Genomic DNA, 14,771 nt, shown 5'->3' with positions numbered 1-14,771 from the left:
ATTATGAGATACATAAAAGGAACTCAGTAAATAGTTGCCACTTGAATAAAACAACCATATATGTGTTCTAAGAATGCAGGGGGCAAGTCGTGGTTTTATTAAAGGAACCAGAGAGGTCCCTTTCCTAGTGTTGGGAAGGTCTGAGGAAGGGAAATGGGGAGGCTTTGGGCAGGGATTATTCCTGCTATGGTTAGCCACGTGATTTTATTCCCCATTTCTAAGTTCAGAGGCTTTGAGTTAGAGGCATAGCTCAGTGGCATAGCGCCCGCCAGGCATGTGTGAGGTCATGCGTGAGGTCAGGGCCTCCGTTCCCAGTTCCAGGGGTAGGAGGAAGGAGGTATGTTAAGTAATCTCTCCCAACCTCTAAAGTACATCATTTTAGAAGAAAGACGGAGAGGAAAATAAGTAGTGTTGGGTTCCCCTCATTAGCTGAGCACAGAGCTGGGTATGAAAAAGACAAAGACAGACAAAAAGGTAGCCCTCAGTTAAGTTCCCGCGTTCATCTGGGGAACTTAACTCCTTGCTGACTAGAGTTTAAGTGTTACCTCTTCCTTCCTGAAATCTCAGGACTGCCTGATGAAAGGATGTTCAGCAAACGTTTGCTGAAGAGATAAAAATATCAGTTAAAAGTCCATGTTGTTGATGGTGGACTTGCCAAGATAATGTGTTTTCCTCCGCAATTTCAAGTCTTCCCCCTGTGGCTAGCTAGAGAGCAACTGACTGGTTTTGTAGCCCCGAGTCATTGCTTGCTCCATGACCACCGTCACCCCTCCACTGCACCGATGCATAGGCTGTGAGGACCCTGGGGGTGAGGGTGGGAGCGGGAGTGGAAATCTATGGGAGGAGGAGGAGGAGGAGGAGGAGGAGGAGGAGGAGGAGATGCTGAGGATTTCTGGTGACAGTGGTGATGATTAAGCTCATTTGGTCTTTTGGGTACCCATGGTGTGATAGGCCCTTGACATCCTGTTAGAGCTGAGCAACAGCCTATGGAAGGTGGTTAGTCCTATATCCTAGTCATCATAAGTGTAGTAAGCCAAGACTCAGGCAAGGGGTCCAAGTTCACACTGCAGGCAGCCCACTTCCTCCCCTGGGTGTCTGAGTATCACTGGGATAAACTAGAAGAAAACTGGAGAGTACAGCAGAGCCATCCGCTTGTGCACTCCACCCTAGTTTCATCACATCCTGGATCAGTCCAGGTTCACGTACATGGATCCAGGGATTATAAATTGAAATCTACTACATTAGAGTAACACTCTCTGATGAAAAAATACTTTAATCCACATACTCCTTTTGACATTTGTGGTAGCTACACCCACAAAAAGAAAAAGGTTATGTAAATTTAATTTTAATACTGTTTTATTCAACTCATTATATCCAAAGTAGTATCTATGATCAATATAACATTATTACTAACCTACTTTACATTCTTATTTTTTTAACTCTTGAAAATCCAGAGCTACCAGCGCATCTCAAGTGGGACTGGCCACCTTTCAGGGACTTTGTGTCTTCCTGTGACCAGTGGCTTCTAATAGCCCAGCAGCATGTCACAGGTCTTAGAATCACACATTCTAGATCCTGAGGCAGAGAGTGGAAATAACCTGGGCATTCAGGTAGCTCAGCTGGTGGTAGAGGGATTACCTGGCATGCATGAAGCTCTGGGTTTGCTGCCTCAGCACCTTTAAGCAGGCATGGTGGCACATGCCTCTGATCCCACCAGTAGAGAAGTGGAGGCGGGAAAATTACAAGTTCAAGGCTGTGTTCAGCTACATAAGACATTTGAGGCCATCTGGGCTATATGAGACCTGGTGTCTGAATGAAAGACAGGTGTGAGGGAGAGAAGGCTGGGGGGGGGGGAGGGGAAATAGAGGAGAGGAGGGGAAAAGGAAGAAAGGGGCCTGAATGTCCCTTTCTGCTGCCTTGAACCTCTTTGGGAAACATGGCTCCTACTCCAGACTAGAAGTGCCACAGTCACGTAGGAAGCAAGAAAGATGCTCCATCAGTAAAAGAGTCCATCCTGTGACCTCTTCCTTCCTGGATTCCAGGACTCTATTCCACCAGACTAGGAGATAGGGTTCCTCAGTGGAGCCAAAAAGTTGATATGAATGATGTCAGGGCCAGCATGCTATGTGTTTCAGTCTATACATGCTGCCCAAAGGCCTCACTTAATATTGTCACAGGGGGACACACTCAGACCATAGCATTATGGGTAGGTACAGGATGGGATTCATATCTTTTCCCAAGGGGCTTCAGGAATTACATGCCTGGATGCTCTCTCTACTTTGTTTTTGCAAGGGGAGGGGATGGCATACCAAGTACTGTGTGATAATTTGTTCAAATGTTTGAAGGTGCCAGTCATACCTGGAAGTGTTTCTAAGAACCACTCTGACTGTGTAAGGGAGGCCTGTGCATGCTGTTACAGACAGGTTTCTTTGCTTTTGCAGGTACTATGGACTGTCTGTTTGGTTCCCTGATGTCATTAAACATCTCCAGTCGGATGAGTACGCACTGCTAACTAGGAATGTGCAAAAGGACAAATACGCAAACTTCAGCATTAACTTTACCATGGAGAACCAGATCCACACTGGGATGGAATACGACAACGGCAGGTGGAGAAACTTTGACAAAACTTAACTGGCTAGCTAATCACAAAAACTGGCTTCGTAGTGGCGTACAATTAATAGTAACTAAAGTCTACAGGGTTTTCAATTGTGCTCATTAGTAGTTACTTGTGGATGAATTTTAATAACTTAAAATTCACTTTAAAGAGACACACTTGTCAGTCACTTCAAACTACTTCAGAAGTTGGCAGAGAACCAAATCGTGTTTAGAATTTAAGCCAAAAACAACAAAACCATTTCTGAAACTGAGTTACCTCATGCTTACCAAGCTAACTGCCCAGGAAGAAGAGAGCTTAGAGGGGCTTGAAGAGCGGTGGACAAGTTAGGGAAGAGAGGAGGGGACCATGGACAGAAACAGGAAGGAGGAGAGATTTGCATGATTCCCGGGAGAGACAGGAGTGTCCATGGGAATCTCTTGTTTCTGAAGAGGGCCGAATTTCCCAGTCACCACTGTACAATGCAAATGGAGAGCTGCAGTTCTGGTGTGTCAGGGAGCCTGTGGATGAGGGGGCAGGAATGCTCTCCCCGAGTGAAAGGCAGTGAAAACCGAAGAGAGTTAGCAAGGATGAGCACAGGCCCGGCTGCTTCCTAGACTTAGGAGAGCCAGAAGCTCAGGGAGCTGGGTCTGCTCCATCTCTTCCCAGAGAAAGGGGGATAGACAGGTAACCATGTCTGCATTTATGCGTCGTCTGAGCAAATATCACTGATATGAACTCACAGTAGCTCGTTATTCAGAGGAAATTGTCTTAATTTTTTAAATGATGAAATTTGTTTTAAAAAAAGTAATCAAAATTCCCCAAGGCAAAAACCTGTTTATTAAGATGAAAAAGACTTTTTGTGGAATGCCTGTGTCCTGGATAATGGATACTTGCCAGTGTGGCAGTATATAGTATGGGGGTCAGTATTGTAATTAGTAACTTAATGAGAGGCCTAATCATCGTGTGTGTGTGTGTGTGTGTGTGTGTGTGTGTGTGTGTGAGTGTGTGTGAATGTGTGTGTGAGTGTGTGTGAATGTGTGTGTGAGTGTGTGTGTGTGAGTGTGTATGAATGTGTGTGTGAGTGTGTGTGTGTGTTGTGTGAGAGTGTGTGTGTGAGTGTGTGTGTGTGAGTGTGTGGGTGTGTGTGAGTGTGTGTGTGGGTGTGTGTGGGTGTGTGAGTGTGTGTGTATGAGTGTGTGTGTGTGAGTGTGTGTGTGTGAGTGTGTGTGTGAGTGTGTGAGTGTGTGTGTGAGTGTGGGTGGGTGGGTGTGAGTGTGTGTGTGTGAGTGTGTGAGTGTGTGTGTGTGTGTAGTGTGATGGTTTTATTTATTTGCATGTTTTTCAATTTTTTCGGGGGGGTGGTTTTTATTTTTGGTTTCGTTTTTGGTTTTTTGGTTTGGTTGGTTGGTTGGATTGATTTGGTTTGGGTTTTAGTTTTGATTTTTTTGAGATAGGGTTTCTCTGAAATTCACTCTGTAGAGTATGCTGGCTTCGAAAACAGAACCTGCCCCTGCCTCCCAAGTGCTGGGATTAAAGGAATGTGCCACCACCACCCAGCTTCATTTTCATTATTAAGGTTTATTAATAAAGGAAGAAATTATACCACTCTATGGAAAGTGGATGGATGGAGACCATCATGTTAGGTGAATTAAGCCACCAGAAGGCGAGACCCTATCATAGCCAGGACCACACAGCATCAGCCTCACCCCCAACCCCTGCAGGAACCACTGATAATCTGCAATTGTATTTCGATGAACCTTGAGCATCAGATTCTGTGACTCTGGGATGAATATTTGTTTTTTAAAGTATGTTTTTCCATTAGCTATTTCTAAGATATAGTAGGTATAGCAATGCATGCCTGTAGTCCCAGCACTTGGGATGGGGAGTCAGGAGGTGGTGAACTTGAGGCCAACACCATACATAGTGTATACCACGTAATGTGAATGTGTTTCAGAGTAGCAAAAACAACAGCAAAAAAGAAAAATTTTAAGTATTGTTTGCATCTGAAATAGTCATAATTCTAGTTAATATTTATTAAAATTCTAAACTGGATGTCCAGTTTATCAATTAATGTCCAATGTATTAACAATGTATAATAATTAATAATTTTAACAATTTCACCTTAAAATCCTTGAGCTAGACCTGGTGGCACATACTTGTAATACTAACACTTGGGAGGCAGAGGCAGAAAGTCTGCGGTTGAAGCCAGCCTGGGCCTCCATAGCCAAAATCTGTCTGAAAAGTCCAAAACCCAGGGGGAGAGATGACTTAGTGTGTGAAATACTTGCCATGAAAGCCTGGTGAATCCACACAGAGGCCAAACCTGGTTACACACACTTCTGTAGTCCCAGCACTCCTGTGGAGAGATGGGAGTGGGGACAGAAGAATCACTGGAAGCTCAACAGCCAGCTAGCCTGGGCCATGTGCTAGCCTGGGCTATGTTCAGTGAAAAAAAAAAGAAGAAGAAGATCTTATGCTAAACAAGGTGGGAAAGTTAGAACAACACTGAAGGTTTCTTCATATAGGCCATAGCCGTACTTTCTCCTATATACAGACTTGCTCACACACTTATATACATACAGAGAAGAGGGGAGAAGAGAGAGAGACTGGTTGGTTGGTTGGTTGGTTGGTTGGTTGATTGGTTGGTTGGTTGATATTAGGACTCCAAACAAAGGTAAACCTTGGAAACATATTTTTTGCATTTGTTACACATTTTAGATGATAGGAAGAAGGTTGGGGGGCGGGGATCATTGTCTTTTAGAGAAATGTGAAATACTGCAGCTGACGCGAGTTTCAGTAGTAGCTTCCCTGAGCAGCTTTCCCCAGTGGAGACTCTATACCTTGACCTGGAATACCTTCCAGGTAGACTGCACAGATAATGTAGAGAGTCTCTCTTTGCATGCAGAATGTTCTGAGAGAGCCTTGGCAAAGAAACCTCTTACTAAAGAAGCAAGACTCAGTGGTGTATACTTTCCTGGGGATTCAGTGAGTCTGTATCAATGACTCCTGGGCTCCTTTAAGACATGAGGCTCATTAAGGCCACTATCATCTTCACTTCCCAGAACTCCATTGCAGTACCTTAAATACACATTTGAACCTATTTCATCATTCTGTGTGTCTCCAAAGCCAACAGGGGCCTCATGTGTGAGTTTGCCTCGAGTAATATCTTTTGATTGAGAAGGAAACAAGTGACCTTTTCTCCCCCTTGTCAGTCGCCCTTCCATGAAGAATCAGAACCCCCATGTTCTGCCATCTAAGCTTCTAAACTTAGGACACAGACTTTTATGGGAAAACTCAGAGGACTAGTGATGGGGTTCATTAGCAGAGCACTTGTCTAACATTTCAAGTCCCTGGGTTCAGTCTCCATCACTGTAACACGTGGGTAAACATGGGTAAAAATATAAAGTTCACATGCTAACACATCTTCAGGTTAGATAGATTCACAAGTCTCAACCGAGACTTTCCCGATCTGTGAAGGATCTGTGAAGAGGCTAGAGGGTAGGGATGATAACGAAACAGCTCAGAGCCGCAGGGAACAAATGCTTAACTCTTGAGACCCTTTGCCACCACTGCAAAGAAACAACTTGAGTGTCTGTCTGTCATTGCTTCTCCTGACAAGAAATAACACTGAATAGTGGTGGACTCAGAAAAACCAGTATACCCAAGGCCAAAATGGGGGAAAGCCTAGAAAACCCTAGAAACCCAAGATGCCCTTTATAACTTACAGGTGGTTATAGCACAGTGCCATGTCTCTAAATCCATTAGACTTAGCTTTGAACTCAAGTAAATGAAAGTCATTGGCATCAATTCGCTTGTATGTGTATGTGCTGTACAGATTCCTTGGAGTCAAGTTCAAATCAGTAACCTTCAAAGATTCAGTGTTTAAGTCCTGCACCTTTGACGACGTGACCTCAGTCAACACCTACTTCAAGAACTGCACGTTTATTGATACCCTTTTTGATAACACAGGTAGGTTCTCAATACTGCTTACACCACTTCAGTGGCAGCAGGGAGCCTTCAAAGGGCTTTGTCTTGGCAGAAATGTCCTACTTCGGTGACAGTGGGCCTAGAGGCTTGTGTGGCAAGGAGACATTAAAGTGTGAGGTAATGATTTCTCTGTATTGGTTGAATCAAAAGCAAGTTGGCATTGTTTTGCTTTCTTGGGTTTAATATAGAGCTCACCCAAGTTCAGAGAGAGGGGGAGGATGGGGGGAGGGGAGAGGGAGAGAGAGAGAGAGGTTGGATGGGTGGGTGGATGGATAGATGGATGGATAGATGGGAGCCTGGATGGATGGGTGGGTGGAGAGATAGATGGATAGATGATAGATGGATAATAGAGACGTATAGATGGATAGATAGAAAGATAGATGGATGGATAGATGGAAAGAAAGAAAGAAAGAAAGAGAGAAAGAAAGAAGGAAAGAAAGAAGGAAGGAAAGAAAGAAAGAAAGAAACAAGGAAGGAAAGAAAGAAAGAAAGAAAGAAAGAAAGAGAGAGAGAGAGATGGAAAGATAGATAGATAGATAGATAGATAGATAGATAGATAGATAGATAGATAGAAAGATAGATAGAAAGATAGATAGATAGAAAGATGGATAGATGCCTTTGGGGAATAGGTTTGGTTTGGTTTGGTTTGGTTTGGTTTGGTTTGGTTTGGTTTGGTTTTGGCTTTTTTATTTTGGTTTTGGTTTTGGTTTTTCAAGACAGGATTTCTCTGTGTATTCCTAACTGTCTTGGATCTCACTCTATAAACCAGGCTGGCCTCAAACTCACAGATATCCACCTGCCTCTGCCTCCTGTCTGTTGGGATTAGAAAAGTTAAGTGATTTGGTCATAATAGTGGTGTAGTAACAACAGCCAACCTTGAGGCCCTGGCGTATGCGACTAGTGTCAGGGCTTTCCCATTGTCACATAGTTATCTAGAATCACATCCTGGCACTTCAGAAAGGTGTGATCTGCCCTGTTGGCAGCCCTGCCTTTGTGGTTTTCAATCAAGAGGCAGTTCTGCCCCTACTCCAATGAGAATGAGGTCAAGCATTGTCTTCTAATCCATTGACTCCAGAAGACCAGCTTTATTGAAGGAGCAGAGGGTGACTCCTGACCAGCAAGAATGGTATGATGGGTTACAACAGAATGCACAGAAAGAATGCTGGTGACCTTCAGCTTTGTCTTCATTCTTCTGTGCATTCATCTACACAGACCTTAAACTATAAGTGCAGCTTCAAGGACTTGCAGGGAGACTTGTTCTTTCTGTGTGCCTCCGAGCCCCTAAAAGTGGTACTTTTAATTATTCCCTTATCCACCAAAGGGAGCCCTCCATGCTGCTGCTTTGTAATGGGACATCCCCCTTAGCTCTCATGTTCTGGCAAGTCAAACAAGCTCCAGCCATAGGGTCCTCAAGGAATTGGTAGTGCCACGATTCTCAACTGATGTCTCTCAGTGGCTTTCTGTTACCTTTCATATCTGTTACTTGTACCTGACAAGTGCCTAATGGATTTTTGTTGTTGTTGTTCTTTCTACAGATTTCGAGCCCTATAAATTCATAGACAGTGAATTTCAAAACTGTTCATTTCTTCACAACAAGACGGGATGCCAGATTACCTTTGATGATGACTATAGCGCCTACTGGATTTACTTTGTCAACTTTCTTGGAACATTGGCAGTGTTACCAGGAAATATTGTGTCTGCTCTCCTGATGGACAGGATCGGGCGCTTAACAATGCTAGGTGTGTGCTCACCTTCATGAAAAGGAGAAGCACTGCAGCCCCTGGGATCTAGAGAGAACCAGTCTCCTCCCTGTTCCTTAGAAATGCATGTTTGTAAGAAATCCCTTAGGCCTTTCATCAGGACTGAAGTGGAGTGAAAATTGTATCTAATTTAAATTTATGCGTGCAATCTCCATGAGTTACAGACTGAACAACTAGTTATATGTAACAAACATATATTCTCCTAGTTAAGTAGATGAGTAAGGGGCCCTGTGCCTTTGCACTAACTGCATTCACGGGGCATGTAGACTGCCTTCCAACCAGGTGGATGTACTTGGACCTAGTTCTGTGGAGCCCAGCCTGTGGCTTCCCCGTGGAACTATCTTCTTGAGAGAACTCCAAGGCCCAAAGGTCCTCCATCAACCGAGATGACAGGAAGCACTCCAACTGTTCTCTTCTGTTGGCAGGAGGCTCCATGGTGCTCTCAGGGATCAGCTGCTTCTTCCTGTGGTTTGGCACCAGTGAATCCATGATGATAGGCATGCTGTGCTTGTACAATGGACTGACCATCTCAGCGTGGAATTCTCTCGATGTCGTCACGGTAGAACTGTACCCCACAGACCGGAGGTAGGCTCACATGGGACCACTGACATGTCTTTACAGAAATAAGCAAGCTGTCACTCCCAAGGCGGTAAAAAGCCACAAAATATCTAGTTTGTGAACTTGTAGCTTTTGCTTGTATCTTTTAAAAAGGTTCCTAGCAGGAGTTCATAGGGCAGTGGTGAAATTTAATTACATCTGTGATCTAACATGTTGGCTAACAATAACTGGGAGCTGTAATGTCACAGTGAACATTAGGATTTGACACACACCCTTTCTTTCTAAGAAGAAGCTTCTAGCTGGAATACTGAGTCATACAGTCCCCCAGAAGAGACATGGATGCCTTGGGCATCATATCAGAGGGGGCTGGGTGGAACTTGGCAGTTGAATAATCACGTTCAAAGCATTAGGACTTACTAGCCTATCTCAGCCGCCATTTTAAGTCCATATCAGTCCCATGAAGGTCATTACCTTACATTTACATAGTCCTGTCCTAGCAATTACAAAGAGGTTTCTAGAGGGTATCTCTTGACCTTTCTAGTCTGTTGGAAGAAAGCCTAAAATATTGATAATTATCAAAAGAAGGCTAGAGAGATGGCTCAATGGGTAAAGCACTTGCCAGGCCAAGTGTGAAGTCCTAGAACCCACATAAACCTGAGCACAGTAGCAGCCATCTGAAATCCCAGTGCTCCTAGTGGGAAGGGCAAAAGCAGGAGAATCCCCAGAAAGTCCCAGGCCAGGCAGCCTGGGCAAGCTGCAGTAAGCACTCTCAGGGGAAGCAGAAAGAGAGGAACAACACCTCAAGTTGACCTCTGACCTCCACAGTGCACTGTGGCTTGCACATATTTGACACACACCCTTTCTTTCTAAGCTTTCAGCTGGAGTACTTAGTCATACAGTCCCCTAAGAGACATGGATGCCTTGGGCATCATATCAGAGGGGGCTGGGTAGAACTCAGCAGTTGAATTATTACATTCAAAGCATTATAGTCCTGCTTTGCCATCTGACATGAGTTGAAACGTATGCCCGGTGCCATCTTTCAGTCCATGTTTTATTGCTATAGAAGTAAGTTCTCTGCACTGGAATACATAATAGCCTTTGAAAAGAAAGTGTGCTCTCCTACCCCTAAAAAAGGACTACAATGAGACATTTGAGCTCTTGATGTGTTACTGGTCCTGTGACTCAATTTTGTCAGTTTATTACATCCCTAGGCATATCCTGTACAGGGAAGACTCACACGTTTATTCCTCAGGAGCATCTTTGCAGCAATTCTTAGCTTAAAGAACCTATTTTGGTACCCATGTGCCTAACTTCCTATAGAACAGCCAAAACCCAAGGCCCTAAAAGACTACTTAGCGAACATTCTCATTCACACCTTTAGTAAATTCTCCATCATTTTCTCCAGCAGTGAGAACCAGACAGTCTGCACGCAGCATCCCTTGCACCCTCCACCCTATGCTCACTCTCTATGTGGCAGGAGGTCACTGAGTTTTCCTTCATCAGCATCTTATTTGAAAACCTGGGCCCACAAAATTGGACATTTTAAGTCACGCCCTCCGTGTAAAAGCAAGGCTGAGAGAGCCTCCTTCCTGTTTGTTTTACCTTGTGAGTTGTATGGAATTTTAGATTAAATCACCTGTCACGTCACACAGCTCATAGGAGGGTGAGGGGTGAGTATTCTCTCGGGGAGGAGCACTGGCTTCGAAAAGGAAAAGAGAAAAACCCAAGGACTGAGGAATCCTTCCCTCTTAGTAACCGTGGTCTGCCTCGCTTCTGAGGTCGGAAAGGAGAAACGCCGCCAGGTAAAGGAAAGGGAAGCTTGTTGTGTGTGTTCACTCGGGTCCTCCGTGAAAAAAAAAAAAGAGGGAAGGAAGGGATCAGCCATGCAAGGACTGGGTAAGCCCTGCATCATGTTTCCTCTCACTGAAGGACAGGCACATGTCGGTTAAATGTACAGTTTCATGTATATACAGTTACAGCATGGTCCGGCTGTGTTACTGGGAGAAAGGATGTGGAGGTTACTGTGCTCAGAGAGGGTTTCTTGGAAGAGCAGTATCTGAACTTGGCTTGAATAATAGTGGGTTACAAGCATGCAAGAGATGGGTGGAGCAGGTAGCCAGCGAAATGCCACCTGAAACGCCCTGGAAGGAAGAGAGCTAACAAAGTCCAGCAGAAATTCAGTCACAGAGGCAATCCATTGATCTTCCCATGAGGACAGGAGAGGGGGGCTTATAGAGACACAGACAAATCAGTCATAGGTTGAGAGTTCACTCTTAACACCCAGAGAGGAGGCATTGCACCCTGAGGAGGAAGACGTAACCTAGAGAAAATGTAGATGGGAAAAAGGAGAAGTCAGAATTCCACGTGTTCATGGGGAATGATACGGGGTCAGGGGAAGGAAACTGCATGCTTGTCGACATATTGAAATGAGGGAAGGAGGTTCTCAAAGGGGGTCCTTGTTTCAGCTCTGCGCAGTTGACAGAACAGTTAATGTCATGCTGAGGCAGGGACACTCTAAGGGAACAGAGCCTTCAGACTGCAGTCAGGGAGATAGTGGGTTCCATTTGGAGGAGACTGAATGTTCCTGTCTGCATGGAGCTGTCCAATGGGCATTTGAATATTTATGTCGGAAGCAAAAAGATGCCTGAACTGGGGAGGGTGCCCATTGACTCATTGATCCAACAGTTACTTAGAGAATGCATATCCTGGGTCCCGAGGGGGGTTTCGGTCACTGGGATACAGTGGTTGTCTGACAGCAAGCCTAGGCTGAATGGAGCCTACGCAGTGTTAGAGAAGATAATCAATAAGCTACTAGCTAAGTAAAGTAGAGCTAGCATATCAGTTGGTACTGAGTGCTGTAGAGAAAAACGAAACTGTCCAGGGACAGAGAGAGTGCTGGCATGAAGGAGAGCTGTGACTGTAATAGTATCATCCAGGGAGATGTAGATCCTGTAAGGTGACATTTGATACTTTGGAAGAGAGCTTACACAGCACAGGTGACAGTGAATGGCAAGGCTGTCCGTGTGAGGGGAAGGGACCAGTTGGAGGAGTGGCTCAGCCAGGTTTATACACCATTCAATGTCCCCATTCTTCTACTTTTAATTCTCCTTTCTTGTCAAAACTATAGGCTTCTCTCAAATCCTAAGGGCAGCCAAGTAGCCTTATATACTCTGGTGCACTTTGCTTCTTGGCCAGCACGGCTGCCATCTAGCCAGTGGCTTTCTGCTGCCACTGTGTGGCCATAACAGAGTCCACACTTCTGTGTTCTTCATCCTAGTGGCCCTCCATCCCGGGAGCCCAGGCCAGGAACCACACCAGTTACCAGAATAGTAACCTGTGCTCACCCTGTCTTCAGGGTGTATGTCCTTCCTGCAGTGAGTCCCTGCCTTCTCCCCCCACCCCCCAATCCCCTGCCGCTTCTCACATAGGCACAGTTCAGCTAGGATCCCAGAGAAGTAAACTCCAGGCAGCTCACACCAGCCACCTTCTGCCATTAAAAGGAAAAAGAAAAGAAAAGAAAAAAAAAACTAATACAAAAAAGTTTTATAAAAATGTTCACTGGGAATGAACTAAGAGTCCTCTGTGTCTGAGGCCATTCAGACCAGTTGTGTATGCTTCTCTTCACTGACCTTTCAGTGTCCCTCTGCCACTTCTGCCACCTGCTCCTTGATCTATGGATCCATGGCTGTCAGCTTCCTCCCTCACATCGCATTGCCTGCCAGGTCCTGCTGGCTCTGCTGCCCCAGTGGAGAAAAGAAACCTGTTCTGAATCCAGGTGCAGGCCCTGTTGAAAATCAGCCTGACAACTGGGGCAAGTCCTTTTGCCTTCCAGGACCTTGTTTCTCTCCGCCGTGAACTGAACAGTGAATGAGATGCTGTGTGGAGAAGTTCAGACATTAACTGTACCCAGCGTTCTCACCCTACAAGAGTAGTTATTCTTCCCTCCTTGCAGAGCAGGGAAGGAGACCCGATCATGACAGTAACTTGTCCAGGGTCACTTAGCCTCAGACAGGTGACAGGTGTAGCTCTCTGCCTTTCCAGGAGGCCTGAGACACAGTGTGGAGTCTATTTAGGAAGCTTTTCTGGGGCCAGCCAGGGAGGGTACCACAAGCCTGTAATCCCAGCACTTGAAAGACTGAGACTGGAGGATCGCAAGTTGGAGAACTGCCTGGGTTACAGAGTAAGGTAAAGGCCAGTGTGGATGACTTAGTGATCAAAACAATGACAAGAAAACAACAACAAACAAACAAAAAACCTTTAATCCAAAAAACAACAAAACGTACTTAAAAACCAGAAGCTCACGGGCTACTGGGCTACAGATCAACATGAACAGTCCTTGACCTCAGATGAACTCCCACTGGCTGCCCAGCATTCCTGGTCATTCTATTCTTCTTTGCCCTGGCCCAGGCCCACACTTTCTAGCCAGGTTTATCAGATTCAGTGATAAGACACAAAGGTTCTCATTATTGCCTGAGTTTCATGGGAATGTTTTATTTCGCCAGGAGTGCGGAACAGGGACAGGGACCTGTATGAAGTAACTGGAAACCCCTTGATGGTCGAGGAACTTTCGGAATGATGTGGCCAGCCACTTGGAGTCTAGGGAGACTGCTCAGCCCACACCTTGTGGGGAGCTCTTTTTCTACCTGAGAGGGTGAGGAAAGCAGGCTAGTAGGGGTTCGAGCTGGCCTCCAGCCTCATCGAGGAAGATGCTACTCTTTAAGCTGTGGAGGGGCAGGTACACAGCTCATCAGTGGCTTCCCTGACTCACAGATGTGAGGGTTCAGTCCCCAGCACTCATACAGAGACAAAGAACAAGCAACTGCACTCAGGATTCAGACTTGAGAATTCAGACTTGTCATTTTCTCTGAAAAAAAAAAAAAAAGCAAGATGGTATTTTAGCATCAAATAAACAGACATCATCCAACTAATACCTAAGAAAAGGTTCAAAATTGCCAACTTAAATGTTTCAAAAATCTACTTCTGACACATTTGGAAGCAGCCAGGAAGTTGTTCATTTACTGAGGATCCCAGGCTCCTTAGGCCTCTGAGGAGGGCTCATGGTGAGCAGCCATAAGGACCATGCGGCCCCACAGATGTAGCCAGCCTATGGGAGGCTAAGTCCAGGTCAGGAGATGCCTCTTGCAGCCAGCAAGAGTTTGAGAGAGTCGGTGTGAGTAGAAGCCTCAAGGAAGGAACCCTGAGGAGCCAAGAGAGAGGAGAGGTTAGGGAGAAGCTGGTGGTTAGGGAGAAGCTGATGGTTAGGGAGAAGCTGATGGCTAGTGAGAAGCTGGTGGTTAGGGAGAAGCTGGTGGTTAGGGAGAAGCTGGTGGCTAGGGAGAAGCTGATGGTGCTTGGTAAAATAACTAGATATGATACGTGAAAAGCAGACTGAACAGCAGCAGGAGCCAGCTTGGTGGCTCGTGGCTTAGAGTTTTCATGCACTGAAGTGGTGACAGGAGGATTATTGCTGGTTAGTCTGGGCTACACAGAGACTGTGACTGAAACAAAACAAAACACCACCAAAAGCAACAAAACAGAATGTGGTGGTAGGAAGGATGATGGTAGCTAGAATATAGTGTATGATTTTTTTCTCAATACAAAAATAATAAAAGCAACAATAAAAGCAAACAGAAACAGGAGCACAGCTGGGTGTGGTGGCACATGTCCCATAATCCCAGCACTGGGGAGACAGAGCCAGGCAGATCTATGAGTTCAAGGCCAGCCTGGTCTACAGAGTGAGTTCCTGACAGCCAGAACTACACAGAGAAATCCTGTCTTGAAAACAAACAAGCAAGCAACATATTCTGAGTAGCCCCCTCTCGTCTTTTCGTCTTTGTGCTCTCTCTCTCCCTCCCTCCCTCCCTCCCTCC

At 45.4% G+C, this 14,771-nt stretch overlaps 1 protein-coding gene and 1 long non-coding RNA gene across 6 annotated transcripts in view; one reads left to right on the top strand and one right to left on the bottom strand.

The window, feature by feature from the left end:
- Positions 1-14,771, top strand: part of Sv2c (synaptic vesicle glycoprotein 2C) — a 183,634-nt gene that overhangs the window by 154,536 nt on the left and 14,327 nt on the right. For all 5 annotated transcript variants that reach the window (XM_031360011.1, XM_031360010.1, XM_031360015.1 and 2 more), the window contains 4 exons: positions 2,442-2,606; positions 6,432-6,565; positions 8,119-8,322; positions 8,769-8,928. In XM_031360011.1, the coding sequence (XP_031215871.1) occupies positions 2,442-2,606; positions 6,432-6,565; positions 8,119-8,322; positions 8,769-8,928 (663 nt within the window). The remainder of the gene's footprint in view (positions 1-2,441; positions 2,607-6,431; positions 6,566-8,118; positions 8,323-8,768; positions 8,929-14,771) is intronic.
- The window catches only part of LOC116083212, a 13,763-nt gene continuing 12,362 nt past the window's right edge, over positions 13,371-14,771 (bottom strand). Inside the window, exon 3 of the long non-coding RNA XR_004115637.1 lies at positions 13,371-13,765. This is a non-coding gene — a long non-coding RNA (uncharacterized LOC116083212). The remainder of the gene's footprint in view (positions 13,766-14,771) is intronic.

Source organism: Mastomys coucha, unplaced genomic scaffold, assembly GCF_008632895.1.
Source record: "Mastomys coucha isolate ucsf_1 unplaced genomic scaffold, UCSF_Mcou_1 pScaffold8, whole genome shotgun sequence".
NCBI classification, from domain to species: domain Eukaryota; kingdom Metazoa; phylum Chordata; class Mammalia; order Rodentia; family Muridae; genus Mastomys; species Mastomys coucha.
This window is presented reverse-complemented; position numbering and strand designations above follow the sequence as displayed.